This window comes from Prunus avium, chromosome 3, assembly GCF_965620075.1.
Source record: "Prunus avium chromosome 3, drPruAviu1.hap1.1, whole genome shotgun sequence".
In the NCBI taxonomy this organism is placed as follows: domain Eukaryota; kingdom Viridiplantae; phylum Streptophyta; class Magnoliopsida; order Rosales; family Rosaceae; genus Prunus; species Prunus avium.
In genome coordinates this window covers 39,247,593-39,270,451 of record NC_142286.1, presented here as the reverse complement: position 1 = coordinate 39,270,451, position 22,859 = coordinate 39,247,593, and the positions used below count along the sequence as shown (strand labels likewise).

General features: G+C 37.2%; 4 protein-coding genes and 1 non-coding gene across 6 annotated transcripts; 2 read left to right on the top strand and 3 right to left on the bottom strand.

Annotated features, from left to right (window-relative positions):
• Positions 1-1,152: 1,152 nt before the first annotated feature.
• LOC110765249 (uncharacterized) lies at positions 1,153-5,114 on the bottom strand. The gene is made up of 2 exons (XM_021968366.2): positions 3,853-5,114; positions 1,153-1,826 (listed from the first exon to the last, which is right to left on the bottom strand). Exons 1-2 carry the CDS (start codon positions 3,860-3,862, stop codon positions 1,273-1,275), a joined length of 564 nt encoding a protein of 187 aa, XP_021824058.2. The 5' UTR covers positions 3,863-5,114; the 3' UTR covers positions 1,153-1,272.
• Positions 5,115-6,702: 1,588 nt separating this feature from the next.
• Positions 6,703-6,799, top strand: LOC148296149 (small nucleolar RNA snoR1). Its single transcript, XR_015834932.1, has one exon. It is a non-coding gene; the product is annotated as a small nucleolar RNA snoR1 (small nucleolar RNA).
• A 425-nt stretch (positions 6,800-7,224) lies between these two features.
• LOC110762842 (NAD(P)-binding Rossmann-fold superfamily protein) lies at positions 7,225-9,364 on the bottom strand. Its single transcript, XM_021965578.2, has 5 exons — positions 8,882-9,364; positions 8,442-8,611; positions 7,997-8,194; positions 7,743-7,896; positions 7,225-7,641 (listed from the first exon to the last, which is right to left on the bottom strand). Exons 1-5 carry the CDS (start codon positions 9,144-9,146, stop codon positions 7,331-7,333), a joined length of 1,098 nt encoding a protein of 365 aa, XP_021821270.2. The 5' UTR covers positions 9,147-9,364; the 3' UTR covers positions 7,225-7,330.
• A 2,232-nt stretch (positions 9,365-11,596) lies between these two features.
• Positions 11,597-13,507, top strand: LOC110754794 (proteasome assembly chaperone-like protein). Of its 2 annotated transcripts, XM_021955966.2 has the most exons (7): positions 11,597-11,744; positions 12,150-12,197; positions 12,308-12,354; positions 12,535-12,601; positions 12,694-12,737; positions 12,938-12,995; positions 13,071-13,507. In XM_021955966.2, the coding sequence occupies exons 1-7, from the start codon at positions 11,697-11,699 to the stop codon at positions 13,119-13,121; spliced, it is 363 nt and encodes a 120-aa protein (XP_021811658.1). In that variant the 5' UTR covers positions 11,597-11,696; the 3' UTR covers positions 13,122-13,507. The 2 variants fall into 2 exon arrangements, with proteins under 2 accessions (XP_021811658.1, XP_088106171.1); XM_088250045.1 differs by lacking the exon at positions 12,150-12,197 and having other exon boundaries at positions 11,619-11,744.
• Positions 13,508-13,649: 142 nt separating this feature from the next.
• On the bottom strand, positions 13,650-21,759 carry LOC110757848 (Protein kinase superfamily protein). The gene is made up of 21 exons (XM_021959619.2): positions 21,437-21,759; positions 19,923-20,633; positions 19,186-19,440; positions 18,623-18,747; positions 18,443-18,487; positions 18,230-18,311; positions 18,048-18,116; positions 17,806-17,976; positions 17,645-17,710; positions 17,145-17,213; positions 16,880-17,002; positions 16,686-16,759; positions 16,080-16,286; positions 15,734-15,825; positions 15,546-15,622; positions 14,901-15,026; positions 14,778-14,820; positions 14,642-14,688; positions 14,330-14,391; positions 14,193-14,244; positions 13,650-14,059 (listed from the first exon to the last, which is right to left on the bottom strand). The coding sequence occupies exons 2-21, from the start codon at positions 20,088-20,090 to the stop codon at positions 13,994-13,996; spliced, it is 2,019 nt and encodes a 672-aa protein (XP_021815311.2). The 5' UTR covers positions 20,091-20,633; positions 21,437-21,759; the 3' UTR covers positions 13,650-13,993.
• Positions 21,760-22,859: the final 1,100 nt, after the last annotated feature.

Sequence of the window (22,859 nt, the reverse complement as noted above, 5' to 3'; positions counted from 1 at the left end):
ATACAAGGAGAAAACGCGTGTCCCTACATAATTGATTGTCCTATTCTTATTACTGTTATAAACCATTATATTACATGATAATTTCTTTTTGGTAACGAAATATACCTACAACTAAAAACCTACATAATAAATAATTAATACAAATATGCACCGTTCAATTATGAATTATATTTTTTCCAATTGAATTATTATTATTTTAAATGAATATTATATAAATCAAACATAGAAGTGAGGTGGACATGAAGCTACTCGAAAATAACAAAAAGTGGAGTAAATTATTCTTATTTGGAAAACAAGTGTAGAGGGTATTACATTTTGTTTCCGAGTTTATATAGAAAGCTCTTCCTCTTCGTTTATTGATAAAGATGCAGTTTTACAATCAAATTAAGAATGGGTTTTTAATTAGTCAATTAGAACTTAATTCAAAATGCATATATGAGCTTAGTCAAGTTGGCTAGACGAACGTACTTCTCACTTTGCACCCGAGTTTGAATCCGCTCCAGTAAGTTAAATTAGATTAAAGTAGAATATTATTTGTATAAAATAAAATAAAAAAACTTAATTCAAAATATTTGCCTTGCATTGGGCCTTTGGGCATGGTTCAACTCCATATTGGGCTTTTTTTCTTTCTTCCAATAATCAAATTGGGTTTGTTTGTATTTTTTTCCCGTAGGAAATGGGCTTCTTCATTGTCTGCAATAATCGGGAGTCATTTTATAGTGAGGGCCTTATATATGACCCTTTGGTGAGGTTCTATTCCTTAGCCGTTTGATCAAATTAATTGACCTGATCTAACGGTTAAGAGATAGAACCTCACCTAAGGGTCATATATAAAGCTCTCATTATAAATTTCTTGCAATAATCGGATGGTAATTTGTGCAATAAAAATCAAATAAGCCGACTGTGAGATTCTTTAGAATCCGAACTAAACTTCAAATTGTTTTCCGGGAAAAGGTAGGCAAGTGCGAGTTTTCTCTTGGCAGCAGGCAACCATATTTCCTCCATGAGTCTCTGCAATAAATTCCCACCATTTAAAGACAAATAGGATAACGATTACTTTAACAGCAAGAAAATGAAAATACAAAATGGAAAATTGGAACAGAGCTTTCTTTTTTAAATTCAAAATTTATGGAATTTCCAATTATAAAATTATCTCTACTCCATAAATGTTACATTATGAATATACGAAGGAAACTAGTAATAGTGATACACGTATATATCTCCCAAGTGTACAAAATAAAACCAACCAAGGTATACAATAAATTATCTTCCCTAATTGGCCTTACCCAGAGATTGCATACCACTGAAAGACACCCTACCAAAACCCAGATGACCAATCTGGTACAATTCTAACCAAACCCTCTCTGCCTCCAGCCTGGCACTCACACACTCCATTTGGTCTGATGAAATTTCTGGCATTCTTTCCTCTTCTTCTCTCTCCACCTCACACTGACGATGGTGATCATCATCATCAATACTGCTGCATTTTCTCTTGCTTTTACGCTTTTGCCCCTTGGATTTCCCCAGTCCCAAACACTTCCTGCCCACCATCCAGGGCACTTTAACGAAGGCAAGAGTGAGAAGATTCAGCAAAGCGCAGGGGCAGCAGCAGAGTGCCACGCAGTCGGCTATCAAAGCGCCGCTGCATGACTTGCAATACTTGCCAGAGCACTCGATCCGGTCCCCCGCGTCATCCACGGCGTACCGGCTCTTCCTTGGGGTTGTGTGTCCTGCAGCTGAGGATGTGTCGCCCTGATGATCGGATGACGTCCCGCGTTTACGTGACGACCGAGGTGGGTTAATCTCGTCCATCTGGATTATCTGACCTGCAAAAAATGATGAGAAAACTTTCAACTCCGATGAATTTGTATGCGGGTGCTGGGTTTGGAATGAGGAGCATATATCTTGATACCAAGTTTATATGGGAGAGGGCTTTCCAACTTACCACGTAAGGGAATATGAAAGATATTGCTTCATGCATTTTTATCTTGTTAATTACACAAGGGTAAAAGGGTCCATGTAAATATTTTGAAGGGAAGAACGATATAGAGATTCACGCGCAGCCAACTCGATTGAGCCCACTTCGATAGGCTATTGGAAATAAGAAGGAAAAAACACTTGTCTTGACGGTATAAGTTATATAATTAAGGATCTTTCTTCAAATAATACTTGTATTTGGTTTTGTATTTTCGTTTTTAAAGTGTTACGTAAATTTAAGTTTGATTTGTATAATTGTAAGATCCATTGAATAACTTCCCTTTCATCCTCAAGATTTCTCTGATATAACCGAGATTTAGGAAGAATAAGCAAAGATGACACACCAAATCAATATATGTGCTAAATCCCTAATTGAATCACATCCAAACCAAATAAGTCCTAACTAAGCTATCTATCTACTAACCCTAATATTTCCTTAGATTTGAGTACTGAGAATATCTATAGATCTAGTGTTCGAGAAAATAATATACAATTGATTCCAAATTTATTTTACAATCTTACCTACATTTTGTTCATTAAAGGAAGGTTTAATACTATCCAACTTTTTTTCTTTGGGACTGAGCGATTTCAATTTGACTGGCTCAGAATGTTTTCAAACTCTAATAGTACTTAGGGTGTCACCTAAATCCCTTGTTTTCTTGGAATTTTTGTGTACGAAACATCCATGCTGTGACAGAGATTACATATAAAACTTACCTACAAAGTAATGGATGTACAAAAATGTTTTCTTTTTTTCACTGGTTTTGGCAGATAAAACCAAAAAGGGCTTGAATGACAGATATACCCTATTACCATGGTTTTTCATGTGAAGTGACAGGCAATGCGAATGAGGCAGCTGTTCACTACTTCACTGGCGAGCCAGGGCAAGTTGGTAAAATGGAGTGGTGTTAAAGATGAGAGAAAGAGAGAGATACTGCAGAGCAGTAACTCTGTTTTTCCTTGAATGAAAAAGGTGAGGTTGAAAATGGAAATGAGAGTGAGACGAGACACGTCAGGCAGAGGCCAAGTTTATGAATAAGTTTCCCTCAATGTGTTTTCGTGAAACGAACGATCACTTCATGTCCCATGCCTAATTTAGCTCTGGAGCAATTCCTGCTCTGCCCTATCTCGCCCACAGGCCCTTTAGTGTTGGGCCCATTGTCCTCTTAAGTGCGTGAAACACTTATATTAAACGGGGATAACATTATTTTGCTATTCTCGATTAATCACATTATGTCATGCGTGATAAATTTTCCATGTAGCAAATTGTGATTGACTATGAATAACAAAACAATGATATTCCCGTTTCACAAAAGTTTTTCTGCTAAGTACGCCAAACTTAATTTCCTAGGTCCGTCCAAGCGTAACCCATCAAGTTATTGAGTTTTATCTCAAAAAGTCTCGGTACAATTTAGAATGATGGTTAGCTCAACTTAATTTACCCTTGTATGGACAATTAAATTTTGAACAATATCCACCGATTAATCACAATTCGACATTCTCTAAATCTCATTATAAATCATCTGAGCCATATCTCACCTTTAAACAAGAATCATCTCATGTGCAATTTGACCTCGAACCTAATTCTTTTGAGGAGAGCTTCAACCTAGTTTGTATCTCTTAGGGGTCTATAAAGCTACCCCATTCCTACCGTTTATTTCATGACTTCATCTTCACCAATGAATTGAATTTCTCAAAGAATATAACTTTCATTTTTTCACACAATTATTCAATTTATTATTTCACTATCAATTGCATGTTAATCATAATCATAACCAGTGATGCATAAAAAAGCATGCAAATGGGCATTCTTTACTTTCCAAAATAGAGTTCTTGACTCAAGTACTTGGCTTTATAAAAAATAAAAAATGATACCTCTAGGCATATGCCGAAAGCCATGTGCAAAAGGAAAATGGAGGTCGGCCTCTTTATCCCGAAAAAGACAACTGATGAAAATTGAAATTTTTGTCCGAATGGAATTTAATTGGAAATGATACCTTAAAAGCGTGACAGAGGAAGAAAAAAAAAAGGTGGGATGGTATCAATTTCCCTATATGCCGAAAGGTATACTTGATTTTAATAATGCAGTGTCAAAATCAAAGTGATGATCAAACGAGACCCAAATTGAAGAAATAAAAAAAGAAATTCTAAACACAGATGGGGAGATAAAAAGAGCATGGAAGTTCACATGGGGGCATAAAATATGCACCCAACTTCTAAATGGCTCGTGATGTGATGAAAACAGCGTTATTTTTTTTTTATTAAAAGGGGCAATAATGTACTAAATTCACATAAACTACACGAATATTAGGACTCAAACTCATAATCTTGTATGAAGGGAGTAATTGTTTCAAAGCACGACACTAATGGGTGATTTGCAAATAGCGTTAATTTTGAGGTGAAGTATAAAGTAATGCAGTATTTTTTAAAATAATGGCACAATGGTGTTGAGTGTTTTGACTAATACTTTTTGAAAATATAAATTCCATCATGTTGGGCAAATGCCATGTCTTGGAAGCCGAAAGAATCATTTCATCAAACAAACAATAATCAAGATTGGCAGAGAAGAGATTCTATTGTAATGCGAAAATCAAGAGATGGGATTTGTGGATTTGAGTTGTTGAATAAGAGAAAAAGAGGAAGGGATTAATTAATTAAACATGGAAAAGAAGAAAGTCATTGATTCAATTTTGAAAAAAACAAAGTATCATAATCCGGTTAGATTTAGAATTTGAAGGAAGAAGCATGTATATTATTATTATTATAATTTATTGAGCTTTTTCTGAAAGTAGAAAGTTGAAAGAAACAAGACTTTCTTTCTTCTCATCTCCTCAAGTCTCAAAGCAGATGGGCTTACAACAAAAAGGTTAGACATTAGTGGGACCGATCCACAGTGAAATAATCAGCCAATCAGCAATTAGGTAATTAGAAAGAGTGAATAGGAGCAGATAATGCGCGTAAGGAAAAGATTGAAGAGAAAACAGAGGTGAGCAAGAGCTAGAGCTGGCTTGCACATTTCAATTGCATGAAAATGTCGTTGGAATATATTGAAATGCAGAGAGAGAGAGAGAGAGAGAGAGCACATTCTTAATTACTTGACATAGCATAAGCAACATTAATTAATGCAGGTGCAGTGCAGCAGGTTGATTGATATGGAAAAGAAAATAATAACAACTGACCTCAGGACCTGGACTGGAGAAGCAAGCAGATCAAAGCTTCTTCACTTTCACTGCAACTAAGTCCAGGAAGATTCTTGTCTTGTTGGTGATGGATTAGAGCTCATCTCATGGGTTGGGTTGGGTTGGGATATCAGAAAGAAAGCTCTGTGACTGTATAAGTGTAGTAATGGAAGCACAACAAGCTTGACCGATCTGATCTCAAATGCCCAGATTATATATAACCTTTTCTTTGTCTAACATTTCTGCAACTGCAAGCAGAATCACTCTCTCTCTCTCTCTCTCTCTCTCTGCTTTTATTAATCTATTGTTTACTGACTTACAAAAATTTGTTAATGAAAGCAAAAGATTTTCCTTATAAAAAACTCTGGAAGACAGAATAAACAAATTAAAAAAAAGTACTACTACCATCCTCAGTCATAAGTTAACAAGGAGAGAGAGAGAGAGAGAGAGATGGATGGGGATGGGGGGTATATCATAGGCATTTGGTTTCATGAGTACCGATGACAGCGAATATAGGGAATTGTTCCCAAATGCCTACCGAGCTCCTTTTCCACTCCCCTGCTGCTCTACCTCTCCTCCTCCTCTAATTTTTTACCTGTCTGTTAATTAATTAGAGTAAATTTATTAATTAGTGTAAGGAATGCATGGCATGCAAATTCAAGTTTGAACCTAATAAATTAAAGAGGAATATTTGACCAATGAGCGGCAGCACAATGTGACCACCAGTGTGCGTCATATCTCATTTGGTTCTTCTCTCAAGTCAAGTTTGAATCACCTCCTGTCAGCGGTCTGTCACGCGAATCTTTCTCACACCCCCCACCCCCCCACACACACACACACATGTATATATACACATTACTTACTTCAACTTCAATATCTCTATCCTCTTCTTCTTCAACTTAATCTTTAATCATCACCACCACAAATGCATGTCCCTGTCCCTGTGTGGAGAGTGTGCCTCTCACTCTCTGCTCATCTGCTCATCTGCTCTCTGCATCTCTCTCTAAAGAAACAAAAGCTGACGGGTAACCGGCCTCACTTATAAAATTTAGTGGTTGCCAAAAACCTGCATATACAAACATTCACCATGGCCATCATTGCTATTTGGTTTCAAATCTCCAAGGGTCTACTGGTGTACCACTACCGCCAGCCCAAAACCAAACAAAAAAACCATAAAAACGAGCATAACCAAACATAAAACATTATGGCTTTTACATTTTTGTACTCGCGCCCTTTTTAGTTGGTTAAGGTTTAGCTAAGGAGGTATAGGCCCATAAAAAATGGGCTCATTTTGCATGTCCAACTTCTTAATTTAGGGTTGGGTTCAACTTGCCTATAAATTCTCGCAAGCAGCCCTCCCTGACTCATACTGAAAAACCCTAGTCTTCCTGACTTTCCTTCGGGAGACCATTTCTCTCCTCTCCTTATCTTGCCCGCTTGCAGCCGCTTCTATTTCTGCTTCTTCGTCATCTTCTCTATCTTCTTCTTTGTTATTCTGAATTTGATTTCGTTTATTTGAATAGACTTGTGGGTTATATGTTAATCTGGCAACGATGACGAGTGCTTAAATTTCTGACACCTCTTGTATGAGAAGGGCCTGTAAAAGGGCTCTTCCTTGAGCACAGTTAGCAACTCTCTGAGCCTCACCCTTTTTCTTTCTTTCTTTCTTTCTTTACTTTTGTTTTCGCAATCACCCAGATAAATTGTTATTAATACTTTGTTTCATATTTCTTTTATTTCTCTGAAAGATTCATTTTTGATTGAGAATATTTTTGCCCTTGTCTATTTGCCCAACATTTTTTTGAACTACAAAGATCGTTTTGTTTTTGAACTTTTAGTTGTTCTCTAAAACACTGAACAATCTACACATTTTCTATCCCAATTTTTCAATTTGGAAGTAATTGGCTTTTGGATTCATTGCTTTTGTTGGTAGAATGAGAACCCAACTTAGGTTATTCTTGCAACAATTTTATTTGATCTTCTTCATTAAGATTTGCCAATTGCAATACATATGGTTTTGAATTGATGTAGGATGCTAATATAATCTCTCTGGTTTAAGACGAAAACACGAAACAAACACGGATACTTACATTCATTTCTAAAGTTTCCAAAACTTTCCATTTTGCATTGCTCAACCTAAGCCCCAACGGGAAATAATAATATCAGGATGGAACCTAAATGTAATGCTGGCTTTGGTTATAACAGTATCTCAGTGATCCTGACAAAAGGTTTGTGAGCTTCCTATTGGACAATTCATATCGAACTTGGACATTGATGGACCCGTTGCCCATAATCTTGTTCTTCGACATGCTTGTCTCCTCAGCCAACTTTTCTGCCACTTCCTCTGTTTCAATGACTTGATCGAAGCAAATGTATCTCCCAAATGCTGTCTTGTTCATTGCCTCAAACACGCGCACATGCGCGTTTGCCAATCTCATCATATCTACTGTGGCTAGCAGCCCACTTTGGTACATTTCTTGGGATCCTGTAATCATATTTACACAGTAAAAAAAATGGAAACTAGAATTTGTGTTTGTGTATGCATTTTGGAAAGCAAAGGTGTGTTTGATGAATGATGATGGGTACCTTTGAGATATGCAATTGTTGCTGTTGGGTTTCTGGTAGAGAATTCAGGACCAGTGATGAGAGCTGGGCAGATGGTTGCCAACTTCATCCCCTTCTCCTCAGCTATTCTCCATGCAGCCTTCTCAGCCCTCAGCTTGCCCAAGGCATACCAGAGCTGCCATTTTTTTTTTTCAAATGAAGTTAAAATACTAATAATTTGTCAGCAGAAAAAGAAAAAGAAAAAAAGAGGGATGTAATTTGGATGAAAATAATACCTTTTTGTCTATACAAAGTGACTCGCTGCTCCAGCTGTCATGGTTAATTACAGGGGAGGGGTCATGCAGGTTGCTGCTGTCTTGCCATACGCAGGCTAAAAGTGAAGAAGTCAGCACACATTTTCTCACAGAAGTTGTCAATGAACATGCCTTCATCACATTCTCACTGGCCTTCACTTCTATCTCAGCCATGGATTTCTAATCACATGATTCAAAAATGTTAACAAATAGTCTCAGCCATGGATCTAACAAATAATCATGCCAACAATATATGTATAATTGAAGTCCAAGTTATTGAGTGGGATGAAGTTTTTCAACTTGTGTTTGAGTGTGCGCTATGAATTCCAATTACTTGCAAGTATAATTGGTTTTGTCTGAATGATTTGGAATTTGGTAAAACGTATACATCTCTAGATTGACACTAAATTTGATAGAACTCGCTCACAGTGTAACCAGAGAGGCCAGCGGGGTCAGTGAATGCAGAGGAGTGGAAGACGCCACAACAGCCATGGAATGCTTGAGATAAGCTTTCAACATCTGCTAGATTTGCCATAACTGCTGATATCTTATAATTATTGGTCCTTGTCCTCATCTCCCCCAACTTTTCTACATCTTCTGCAGAGACCACATGATATATATTAAATATATAATAATAATAACAAAAACTTGTTTGCTTGCAATCATACCAAAAGCACATAGACACATACGCGAAAACTTAATTACAAGAATAGTTAAAAGCTAAATCAATAGGACTGCAATCAAACAAAACAAAACAAAACAAAAATGAAGAAGACAATGGAAACTTGATCGAAATCCAAGTTTTGACCAAATTGTTTGAAGTATTGAAGAAACGAAAGCGACCCGAACGTGCAGTTTGTTAATTACCTGGGTTATCAACGAGGATGCGGACAGAGTAGCCACGGAGGAGGAGGCGGTTGACGATGGCGAGGCCTAAGAAGGAAACGCCGCTAGTTACACAAACCAATCTGTCTTCTTCTTCGTCGTCGGTCAAGTCGTTGGTTTTGGATGGAAAACGCAGGTCGTTGGGTTGATGTTTTGTGCGGTGGAGGCCTGCGGCGGAGGCCACCAGCATACGACAGAATTCCTGTAACTCAACGTTGTCCCTCTCTTCTAAAACCACAATTCCCATTTTGGATTTGATCTAAGGCTAATAATATCAGTTGGCCCGTTAATTATCTGCCTTCCCCTGGTTCTTCTCTTCTTCTCTTCTTTTCTTCTTTTCTTCTTTTCTTCTTTTCTCAGGCACAGACACAGACAGTGACAACTGACCACGCTAGAAAACTCACAAGACAATATATTTCAGAGACAGACAGAGTGTTATTATTATGTAACTAATATTCTGTTGACCAAAAAAAATAAATTATGTAACTAATATTCTATAATCTCTAGTCATGCAAAGCTCACTTTAATCTCATACCTCATAAAAAACTGCCCACAGCCTAACAGTCTAGAGCTAGCTAAGCTAACAGGCTTGCCTTGGCTTAGCTAGCCAGTTAGCCTTACTTTTACTCTTTAGCATTTGCAAATTTCAATAAATCAAATTAACAACGGTGCTATTATTTCCAATTTATATCCTATTTTTTCACTCACCTTATTTTTAAAATTTTAAAAATAAATTTACTCATTTGTAAAATGACTTTTAATAAGAACTTAGGGAAAAAAACCTCAACTCGTAACACATATGTTTTCTATTGCTCTCTTATGACTCCTCAATTTCACTTAATAAGATAAAAAATAAGATTAAACAGTTTCAAGTATTAATTCATAGTGCTTGCAAAATGGTGCCAAGTTTATGAATAACTAGATAACTGCAAAGTTGGTTAAGCAGGCTCAGATTAGCTAACGGTGCCTCAAATAGTTTCATAACAAACTTAAGTCACAAAATTCTCTTTATTGAATCATCAATTCTACTCATGGGAATGGTTTTATGTTTTACCATGAAGGTTAAACCGTCAATGAATTTTGTGTAGTTGTATATAGAACCATGACCTGTAACATGCATAAAAATAGGTGTTAGAAGACAAATAACTAACATCATAATGTTTACTGTATCACCACGTCAGCTGGTGATACTCCCACTCAAAATATGCCATGTGTCTTAATTTTTTAACAACTCAAATTTTATTTTACACCTGGAATTCAACCTAATTTTAACCCTTTAAAATAAAATTAAGAAAATAAGAAAATCGAAAGAAGAAGAAAAAAGAGCAGAGCCACCGCCCACCGCAATACGCCAACCCCGCGCCGCCTGCTCTGGCCGTCGTCCCTTCCCTATCTTTTATCTCTCTCTCTGTTGCCCTTTTTTTAACTTTCTCAACCTTTCAGTGACTATCCCCTAGATCCATACATATTTTCTCGTTGATGAAGGTTTCCCTAGCAGATGTGATTCGCGAAGAAGATTGGGATGGGAGGTGGGTGTATCATATCAACCGTAACACAATCCCCAAAACCCAACAACGCCCTTTAGTCTCACAAACGACACCCCGACTTGAGTCTTGAGGGGCCGTCAATCATGCTTTACCATGTCACCATCCAAATGCTTATTAGATCCAATATAATACCTAATCTTCTTTGTGATACATGGTTGCAATAATTTATTGGGCTATGGGGATTTGGCTTACTCACAAGCAGAGGAAGAGGAAGATCTGGGTGGCGTGGGGGTTGGGGTTGGGTTACTGAGATATTCTCTTTTCTTTTTTCCTTTAAGTTTTTTTTTATTTTTCTAATTTTATTTCAGTGGATAAAAATAAGTCCAGCTGTAAAATAAAATTTGAGTTGTTAAAAAATTAAGACACATGGCATATTTTGAGTGGGAGTATCACCAGCTGACGTGGTGGTACGGTACCATTCTATAATTTCTCGAGTAGAGACTCAGTGGCGTGAGGTGGAGAGGTGTAATTTGCTTGAATTAATAATTAAAGGATATTTTGGGAATAATGGTGGATGAAAAGATATTATTGTGTTTTTTCATATTTACATGATGGGTGGTAAGATAAGATGGATGAAAATAGTAGCACTCATAATGAAAATGTTATTCAATCTCTCATTATTCAGCTTTCTTTTTGTTTGTTTTTTAAATTAATAAAATACTAATTTTGGAGTGCTGTGAATAGTAGCAGGCTGCTTTAAATTTAAAAAAGAAGAAGAAGGATACATTCAATAAATAATGTGATGTGAAGCTTTTTTGAAGTAAAAAAAGTAGAGTATTGTTAAAAATGAGAAAATTGATATGGCTTGGCTTGGCTTGGCTGGGCTTTAGGTTTGAAGAAGGGCGGGTTTGTGGCGGCAAGAGCAGCTCACGTGTTGAATGACAAGTGAGCACGGGATATCATCTACACACCACGACCACACACGCGAGACGAGAGTTAGTTGCCACCATTAAGATCGTAACTAACACGTATCTGATGTGACAATTATATCATTAATGTAATTAAACTTTTTGGACTTTGTTTTAAACTTTTTGGACTTGTACAAGTAAAGTCCAAGTGTGGACCACCACACTCTAATTAAATATTTTGGGCTTAGCTTAGCTGGGCTTGAAAAATTTAGGCCCAAAACAAACAGAAAATAAATCAACTCACACTGAAAAGAAAAGAGAACAAGGTGAATTTACAGCAGTCTGGTCGAGTCCGCTGGTGTAAAAGTCGTCTTGAGGGCGTAGAGAATCTCAGAGATAGTTATGGGCAGCTTCCCTGTCCCCCACAAGAAGCTCTCCTTGGAAATTAAGGTATTTTATTTTCTGCTTATTCATGTTCGATCAATTACACTTGTTTGCTTCATTGTCTTCTCCAATTTTGTTTCTGCTACTCTGCGACTTCCGCGTTACTAAGCTATTGTTGTTGTTAGTTGCGTTCGAAAAATCGGGCTAGGCGGGCTAGGCGGCCGCCTAGGCGGAGCGGCTCTTGTTTTTATATAGATTTTTTTTTTTCTGACTTTAAAGAAAACCAACCTCACGCTGTCTCCTCCTTCTCTCTCTCTCTCTCTCTCACGAGTCGACGACCACCATCAGGCCGCGACGACCCCTCGCCTAGTCCCCGATTTTTCGAACATTGATTGTTAGAGCTAATTTGGGTTTTCTAATTTGACTTTGAATCTCACTCACCCAAGAATTGCCATGGTTTCTGCTTGGCAGGGGAGCAAAACAGATGTAGTCATTTGCAGTTATGATGATCATTTCCTTGTGAGTGTTGGGTTTTATTTTTATATTTTTTTTGGGATTGGGGGTGGTGGGTGCATGGAAAGACTGCAGTCTTTTTGTGCCAACTTCTAATATTTTAAACACTTGCTCAGGTCATTGCAACTCAAATAGGAGCTATGGGCACCATACTGCAAGCCAGGTATTCTGCATATTCATTAGTTTCATTTCTGTGTCCGAAGCTTTTGTTATTACTAGTGTTGTTTACATTGATTTGTACTTTACCCATTTGATACCTGAAAATTGCTATATGCCTATTGGCAATGAATGGTGTAGTGCCCCGTCGAGGAGCTTATGTGGTGTATATTATTTTCAACTTCAGGAAGGAGGAAGGGATGGCAATCCATCCAACATTCAACGTGTCTGTAATCTTTGGCAAGCGAGATGAGGTAAGATTGCCGGTGCAATATAGCCTGTTAGTTTTATATATTCCTTGCTGACTGACTTTTGTGCTCATTTATATCCTCTTTAACATCTGCAGCCAATGCTAGTGTCCTGTGCTCGTCAACTTATTGAACACATCAGGTATATCTCTATTTATAGGAGTTTCTTTTTCCTTATTCAATACCAGTTACTGATCCTGTTAATTTTTTTTTGGGTGAATATTGTGAAGCAAGGTTCGCTTGTTAATGTTCTATTTCTAATATGTTTGTTGAACAGCCTGTTTCTTTCAGAAAGTACTAGCTGAACATGTAATGTTCTAACACAGCGGGTTGTGTTTGCAGTAACTCAGGCTCCTCCAGGCCATTAATGCTTTCTCTTGGTCTCAAAGACCATTCAGTGGTACTAACCAACCCCCTAAGTCTATAGATGCTTTTTGGCCAATATATTTGTTGTAATTCCAATTATGTCATGCAGGAGACATTGAAAGGCATTGTTTCTGCTGTGATCGGGAATCGTCTCTGGTAGTAGTGTGAAGTTGTGATCAGGATTCGCCCTGCCTGTGACGAATGAAGTTTGCTATCGAAACCCTTAATTACTTTCCAGCAAGAATCAATCCAACCCTCACCACAAGTAATCAGTAGTAGGGTGTCATCATGTTATAATTTCATTGCTTGACGAGTAGCACACATCTTACCTTGGAGACAATTCGAAGAATTGAAGAACTGATTGATGAAACAGATTATTTAAGCTCAATTGTAGTTTCTCTTATTTTGGCACATTCTGATAACTTTTAGTGAATTATACATTTAGGCCGTTGATATGACTTAACACTTGACAAATAGGGTTGATGGTTTCGATTGAATTAGAATCTGTTTTGTTGTTTTATAATCCAAATTGAATTTGATTTGAAACTTGGTTCATTTTTTAACCCTACTAAAAATAAGATTTTATTCTGTTTTGAGAGTTGTTTGGTCGACAAGTTGCATGTGCAGCCCTTGAAGCTGACACAACGGGTAGAAGGCGCGACTATGAAGAGAACTATTTTTTTGGTCGAACAGAAAAAGAGAGAATTGAACTAATATGAATTATAATTACAATATCAGTTCAATAAATTACTTGTTACACAACGGGATTCAAGGAATAGCATTCTCAAAATTTGAACGTCTGCACTAACACACATTCACACATATGGTACACTACGAGTACAACAAAAGAAAGAAGAGGAAGAAAATTGCTCCTATTGCAGATTCCACATACAATCAAAGCACCAACGAAATCATCAAGCGGTGGCCACAACACCGCCGTCACACTTCCATCTTCTTTCAGCAACATTTTCTATTTTTCCGCCGAAGCAATTGTATGGTTGACAATGGTAGACTGCAGACATGACATTGCCATTATCCTTCACTTCCGTTTCTAATATTTTCGTCTTTGTTGGTCATAACTTTCAATTGTCTTTCTAACTGCAAAAGTACGAGAAGACATCTTCTGATCACTTACAAGAAACATTCTGATTACAGATAACCCAAAAATATATTTCTCTTCCCCCTAGAATATAAAATCTCCAACAAAAGCCATTCAGATAAATACACAAACCTGGGCATTTTTCAACTTCTGTCTTTGCAATTGTTCAACGAGATTCCCGACACTGACATTACAGATGGAGTATAAGTAGAACGTTGATAAGAAGGTCCAAAATTACATCACCAAAAAAAACTTAATTACTCATATACCTCTGTTGCAGATGAATCACCAGAGACTGTAATTCTCTCTCCCTCCCGGAGGCCGGAGGCATCTGCATCAAATATGACATGTGGCATTGTCAAAATCTAGCTCAAGCTTAAAGTCCATAAGACCAAATTACTTTCAAGAATCAGATGTAACACAAACTACCACTAGAATGGGGAGAAAACTATTGTAGCTTATAAGCATTTTCAATTAATAACGACTCATCAAGCAACAATATTATAAAGTCACTTCATGTAAAACGAATATGATTTCGAAAAATGGCTTATATGTTAAAGGTAACTAAACCCAACCTTTACCTGCAAAAGATCACTGCTGCTTGCGTCAATGGACTCCCCTTGTGTTCCTGTGTGAAGCTGAATGTATCAAACCCAACAAAAATTTGCAGACACAGTTAAAGGCCAAAAATGTGAGATGAAAAGTTTGGGAAATTACCAGAGGTCTGTTCCACATATTTGATCAATTTAACTATTTCTTCCTGTCAAATGAGGAAAACAGAAAATTGAGACATAATATCTCCTCTACAAAATTGGGTAAGAAATAGAAACTGGCACATACCCTTTGCAAGCTGTTTTGCTGCAGAATACATTGTAATGATGGGAGAACAGTGGTGGCTCCAAGGTTTGTGGTTGCTGGACTAGCTGAACCTCCACAAGCAGGACCAAAAAAGCAGTTCGAAGGACCCTGGAAAATAGATTAGAATAGCAATGGTTATAAGCCCATTGCCTAAAAGATAAAAGTTACACCCCTACTGTTTTATGAAGTGAAACATCATAAATAGACAAATTTAATGCAGCTAGCTATTGAGCATATACTAAACTAGGAGGAGAATTACGAGTTAGATTCAAAAATCACAAAGTAGACATAAAACCCCAATGGGTGCTGAGCAAAAATCTGATGAAAAACTGAAACCAGTAGATGGGTCAAACAAAATGCAATTGCATTCTTGAGAGCCAAACTTCTGATGAATAGCAGAGAACATTCTAAAGTATATATGTTATAAACCCACAATTCAATCAATTTTGCAAACCAATTTCCAATAACCAGGCCTCATAAAGATAAAAATTTACAAGTGGTAGCTACAGCATAAGCAAACTGGTAAAAGAGAATAAAAATTCTTCAAGATATCAGATTAATGGCTCTGCCCTTGTGTTAACCACAAGCTGAGCACATAGCGAGGATAAATTCTTTATTCATATGTACCTTGGGACTGAGGTCCGCTGAAGTGACCTTGAAGCGCCCCTTACGTTGGACAACTGCTCCTTCAGACATATCCTCAGCTGCATAAATAAATGCAATACCATAATAGCTTTAAATAAGGACAAATAGGTGTGGCATCAGAAATTAGACATAGGTAATAAATGAGAAGCACAGAACCACAGAAGACAAACCAGAAGCAGGGTTATTGGCATGACCCTTCTGGCGATACAGCAATGGACCACTATAGTTCCGCTCAGGTTGATGTTTTAATTGTAGATGATCCCTTCAAAATATCATGTATGCAGTTATATAAAACAAGAAGTAACTACATATGGAATTCAAGGAGCTTTCGTTTCATTCAGTCAGAGATAGCATGAGCATGCAAACAATGCTTGATGCATTGAAGGGGAGAGGCAAAGCTCACTTTCTTCTGGTTGAAAAAAGGGAAAGAACAATAGAGCATTCTACCGATGAGGTCATTCTAGAGAACCTAGCATAATAAACAAACCAAAAAACTTTATCCTGAAGAAAGCTTACCTCTCCCCATCACCAATAACCTTTTTAGGAGAAAGCACACTATCCGGTAGTACTGAACCACTCAAAAAATTTTTAGGCTCGGGAATGACATGACGTGGTAAATAACTACTTTGACCTGAAGTCTCACCCTCGCTTCTTCCATTTTCTTGAACAATGGTTCTAGGACTAGTCGCACTCCCATTATCCTCACAAACATCAAAACAGCCTCTGCATCAGAAAACATAATTAATTACATAAATAATATATTTTTTAAAATTAAATGAATTTTTAAATGTTTAAACAGCCAAGCAAACATGAAAACAACTTTTACATTCAAAACATGAAGTTTCCAAAAAAGGGAGCGATTACAGCCCCAAGGAAAATGAAAATGCTAAATAAATTTACTCCAAATAAACACAAAGTATCTCAATAAATTTTGGGAAATCCCATATTACATAAAATGCAATAACTTGCAGCAAACATCTTAATATATTGTATAATAATTTCAGACTGCAATACAAAATCTGTTGCAGAATGATAATTCTTAGACAACTATTTTCCCTGCCCACAAAATCAGTTTTTGTGTTATCAGTGGAAAATATGACTAAAAAGGGAAAGCAGTCATACTTAAGTGCTTGAAGAGGTTTAATAGGAAATGAAGCAAGTGAGCTGTCCAAATCATGAAGATCGTTGAAACCATCCTAAAAAAGGCAGATGCCAAACACAAAAGGATAATTAGAACTTCATAAATCGAATATCTGAGGGCAAGGGAGATTAAAATAAATCAATACAGATATCATTTTTCACAGTAGTTCCCATACCTCCTGTGCAGCATTTGGTTGGTTTTCCATTTCAATAGCTGCCCCCTCAGCTGGAAAACTAACATCTTCATCCTTCTCATTTTGCTTCTTACTTGATGCATTGGGCATGCCATCTTCCTGAATCTGCAGGCAACACTGTGTCAGAAATAATATAAAAAATAAAAAACAATAATGATAAATGAATATTCCATTGACGAATAAAACAATTTTCTTAAGAAATTAAGAATAACGAAGTATACATAGGCTAGAAATTCACATGACTTACAAGGGCAGCTTGATTTTTTAAATCCTCAAGGTTGAAATTCCAGGCACTGATTCCTCGGATATACTCTTGCTGCAAGTGAGTACAATTATATCAGGATAGTGTTGATATTTGGCTACCCAAACTCCAGGAATAATGATCTTAGATATTGAGGAAGATGATTTGATTACACATTATAATGCATGCACACAGAGACAAATTTGACTATGATGAAGAATACAAACTTAACCGAAGGCCCTATTATGTTCCATTCGTTTGCAGTATTAGACAAAAGCTTCCTGTTCATAAAATATAAATGTTATGGGCCTTAAAGAGGGCGATGGACTCATATCTGTGACTTTCTGAGTAACTAAATAATATGTACTCATTTAGACCTTTTAAACACTAAAGTGCTGAAGACTAGAATGTGGAGGGTAAACTTGAAATGCCGAAGCCTAAAAGACCAATCTAGACTACAAGAAAACACCTAACCAAATTTATATAATTTTGTACACAACTCTCACCTGCGATAAGTGTTCTTTATCCCCATACAGAGCCTTATTCTGCACAAGGAGATCAGCTTCTTTTGCCTAAAACATAACAAGTAAAAAATGAAGCTGAAATTATGCCACACATCACAACTAAATAATCAAGCAGAGAAGAGAGTCTGAGAGTAGCACAAGACCTTCAGCATCCTAAAACGATCACCTAGTGGAGAAAGGCCATCAAGAATAGTACGAGCCAGATAATCAACTGGTCGTGCATGTTTGAAAAAATGGTGCTTTAAAAGCTTCTCTGAAGTTGGACGTTTCTTTGGATCCTTCACTAAGCAAGCAGCTACCATCTCTTTGAAAGACTGGAAAATGTAGCACTTCATGAATTAAATTTGAGAATGGAAGATGTGAGTTTCAACTGGCCAACACAAACCTTTGAAAATCTCCTGTCTCTTTCATAGTCAAGGCCTGGGGGTGCATTTTGTAAAGTCATCAGCAAAACCTGCAATAAGGGTGGAAAAGTGAAGAGAAAAGTTGTACATTCTCATTATAAGCACCACTGAAACACTTCTAGCAGGAAGATTTCATTAAATATCAAAAAATCAAGATATTTACTTTCATGGGTGGATACTTGGAAAATGGGGCATGGCCATGAGCAAGCTCAAGTGCTGTTATTCCAAATGACCAGATGTCTGCTCTGTTCATGGAGAAAAAGGTAAAACATAACATAAGAAACTTCAAGTCTTCAACCAAAAATACATTGCAGTAGACAAACAAGTGAAAAAAGAGAACAAAGAAAGTCAGAGATCGGCTAAGCAACCCACTCACTTGAAGTCATAGCCATGCAATTGCTGCATAACTTCAGGAGCCATCCTGAGGAAAAAGAGCAAAATATAGTATTTTAACATACGTAGAACTTCAATTGCCCTAAGTGAATCAACAGTGGCAATAGGATCTTTAATATTAGAGCATCATATGTAAGTCTGAAGGAAAAGATTGAGAAAATACCAGCACGGAGTTCCAACAAAAGTATTTCTGGAACGCTGTCTATCTCCAGTATCAAACATGCATGCTGACACTCCAAAGTCACCTAACTTGACTGCACCATTAGAGTCAATTAAAATATTCCCAGCCTGAAAATGGAAGTTAGGAACATGAATAAGAAAACAAGTGCATCTCTCGATTATAAAAAAAACTTAGTGCAGACCATCCTTCAACATAAAAAGACATAAATAACAGCATGCTAAGAAATATAAAGCAAACTGAACGCAAGCTTGTCACATACAGAGGACACACACATGTAGGCCTATGCACACCTGTAAGAGGTTTTGTACAAAGATTTAACAATATATCACAAAGCATACAATTAATCTCTTCAAAAGCAAATAAATAAATTTCTCATGTATTGAACCGGAACCCTTTGTTCCAAGGATACAAATTTCATTCGTTCTCTAGAAAAGTCAATGATTATTACATAATGAAGACAATCAACAACTAAATATCCCTGAAGTACATGAATATACACAAAAATTGATGGTAAGATGATAGGATCAACAAGCCGAGTATGATACCTTCACGTCTCTATGGATGTGGCCATGAGCATGTAGATATACAAGAGCTTTTAGAACCTCATGCAATAAAGTCGCAATAACAGGCTCTTCAAAACCTTCAGGATATGCAGATTTCATTATATGCAGGCAGGATCCCCCAGCCATATATGGCATCACGACCCAAAGGCTGTGGCCAGCAGTGAACGAACAATGTGCTCGTAATAAATTTTGGTGATTAATCAAAGTCATCGTATGTACCTCCCTCCGGATACCATCCTGCATAATTTGACAAGAAAGATACAATTTTAGATGGTCCTTCAAATTTATACTTAAATCATCCCATCAAACAGCTTCAAGACAACAAATCAGTCAATCATACAGAAAATGTTCTTGGAGGGCATTTGAATTCGTATGATGACCTTAAAAAGTGTTGTAATCAGAAACTTATTTTTTTCTCAGATAAATCCTGTTATAAATGCCTCACAGTTGTACCCAAACTTTAAGAGCACATTCAACATGAAAATAATGAAGAATAACTCTCCCATAAACTCCTGAAGTCATCCATGATGTGATGGGATTCCTTCTCAAAATAGTATGCAATACATGCATAGATTTCAATTAGTCCAAATATATTAAGACATAGAACCCAAGTGAACAAGACAAGCCAAATATTAGCACCATTTAGATGTCAACCAGGTGCATTAAAAAATAAACTCGACAGATAAATTGTGATTTACAAAAGAGAGTAGTCCACATACCAGGTCATTATTGCACTTTTCCAGATCAAGAACCTTGATAGCAACTATCTCATTAAGTGGTATACAGAGTGCCCTGTACACAGAAGCACTAACACCTTCACCGACTTCTTCATATAACTTATAATCTTTTGCATCCAGAGGAAATCTTTTGTCTGATACATACTCCATGCTTTCTTCTTATATCACACTGTTGAAACCCTCTTTACTTCTAGATATCCCAAAGAACATGAATAAAGTGTACCCAAAGGAAATAAGCATCAAATTAATACAGGGATTCCAATTTGATAGCATTTTCCCTTGGTTCAACACAAAATTGCATGTTCATCCAGTAACTCCATTCAGATATTTCTTTCACCAAATGCTTCCATTTATGACCTAATTAATTTCAGGAACTCTAAAACAGCACTAGCTAGTTATACAATAGGCGACAATATAATTACATACACTGACAAGAATTCTGGATAGAACTTGCTACCATTCAATTGAGCAGGAAACCGTAAGACAAAAGAAAGGTATCAATCTGAAGCACTTTTAGAAGGAATTAGCACTGAGAGCACAAAGCCATATCTAGTAACGTCATCAATAGTGCAGACTAACGCTGCCTGACTTTGAACTGCCCACTATTCTCACAAGACCAACTTGAGTGTTTATCATATATGGTGCACGCTGATGGCAATGATTGATGTCTTAGGAAAAAATAAGAAACAATTCCTACAAAATCAAAGAGGAACAAGTTAGCCATATTAACACAAGAAAGAAGGCCAGAAATGACTACTTCAGCGATCCAGATTATTATTTTGGCAGAAATAAGGAAAATATCAAACTTGAGGCCATGACATTGCTCATATAAATCATAACAAATAAAATTCCAATAAACATAACTTAACCCACCAATGGGTTTAGTGAACACCAAACACAGTTCAAAAATTAATCTTAGCTCAGTAATGGGTAACCGCACTTGCTTTCTGGATCTTAAAGGGCCGATTGTATTGGAAAGTACAAATCTACTTAAAATTGTGTCCAGAAAACAAACCATCTTACAAGAGCTCTTGTTTGATCAGTTTCTGAACAATTCCCACTTCCTTACAGTCATGCTTCTATGCAACAATTTACTCATTAGAGAAGTAGAAAATAAACCTTCCTTGCAACAATTCATCACAACTTGGATTTTTAAGACAGAAGAGGGCGGAGGCGGGGGATTAAAATTGCGATGCTACAATCGACCATTCTAAATTTCCACATTTTTACAATCAAATTAGCAACACTACACATTCAAATTTAAAACTTGCCACCTCAGAACCATAAGAAATCATCAAACTGAATTCCAGTTACCCATTTGTCAGCTCCACCAAACCAGATTACTAGATTTTAATATAAACATGAAGAAATGAAATGAATTAAGCAAAACAACAGAAAAAATAACAACACTTTTTAATTGCTGCTAAACAAAGTTATGAACTTGAAAAAAAATCCGCTAAATTCAATTGCTTTAAGTGTACGGGCGGATGATGAACCTGAAGAATTATCAGCGGGAGTACCGAGTACGTATGGAGTAGGGTTTCGCCAGCAAAGTGGAGCTCGTTGTGTTTCGTCGTGAAAGTGGACGAACCAGAAGGTCCAGAACTGAATCTGAGTTGTTCTGACAATTATTCAGACAAAATGAGAACTCCCCCCACAAAACGACGTCGATTCAGCTCAAATTGCTCGTCGATTGAAGTCCCCCGATTGTCTCTCTTATTCTCTCTCTCTCTATATCCAACTGTCGCTCAGGCTTTGGTCCTCAGATCGAATCTCTCACCATTTTTTTTTCTTTTTTCTATAAATAATTTCTGTTTTTAAACGAAATTTAAATAAATAAATAAATACAACAGGTAAAAGGAAAGCCCCTTTTTCTGCCTTCAATTTTGTGGGGAAAATCAAAATCAAATATCATTGCAGACAAAATATATATATATATATATATATATATATTTTTTTTTTTGGTAACAACAAAATATATTTTCACAGGGGGCGAGGCAAGGCCAGGGCAACCGTGATTGCAAAATGGGGTGGGCCCCGCGTCGAGATTTTAGTTCAAATAGTCAATGTATCGGAGGGAAATTGCAAGTATCGGGTATTTATCGTGATCGCAGCCCCTGAGAGAGAGAGCCCTAAATTTGGGTCACGAGAGAGACAGTGCATGATTAGCTGGCTTTAGAACAGAGGGCTCTGATGAGGCCCGTCCGCTGTGGTGCCTTATTCAACCCAATTGACGATATTGGGCTTGGGCCAAATTATTCTTAACACACCCGATTTCAATGGGTTGAGCCTTGACTACACTCGAAATTACTTTCCTAACCCCAATAGTTAAGATAGGCTTAATGCGGGCTTTTGAACCAAGCCTTTATATGAGGAAGCTTTTGGGTGCAACTGAGAGAGCAAAACACCGTCACATGATGTTATTAATGCACGATGTAACATGTAATAATTTAACGGATTTGGCTACATCGCGAGACGGTATTTCAGCAGCACACAATAATTTCGGCCCAAAACGAGCACACATGTATGTCTGACACGTGTATGAGATGGTGTGTATCTTAACAATGATTAAAGATGTATAATAATTGAGGACGTGGGATTGAATTGGCACCTTTAAATTAGGTGGGCCAATGACTTTGTACACAAGACAAGAGTGGCGGCAATGCATGGATGTATGGGGGAGTGAGTGAGATGAGATGGGTGCATGTGCATGTGCATGGATCGTGGATTATAATCTATCTAGATTGCAGTGTACGAAAGTGAAGGTGGAGATGGTGGCCGGGCCCGACGGCAACAATGACATGAAATGGAGCCCAAATTACACGTGGCACAGTGTTGGAATCCGGCTTTAGAATTTATACGTCCTAAAGCTTTGAGGGTCCCACCATGCCACTCTCTTGTCTTGTCGGCCGGAGGAGA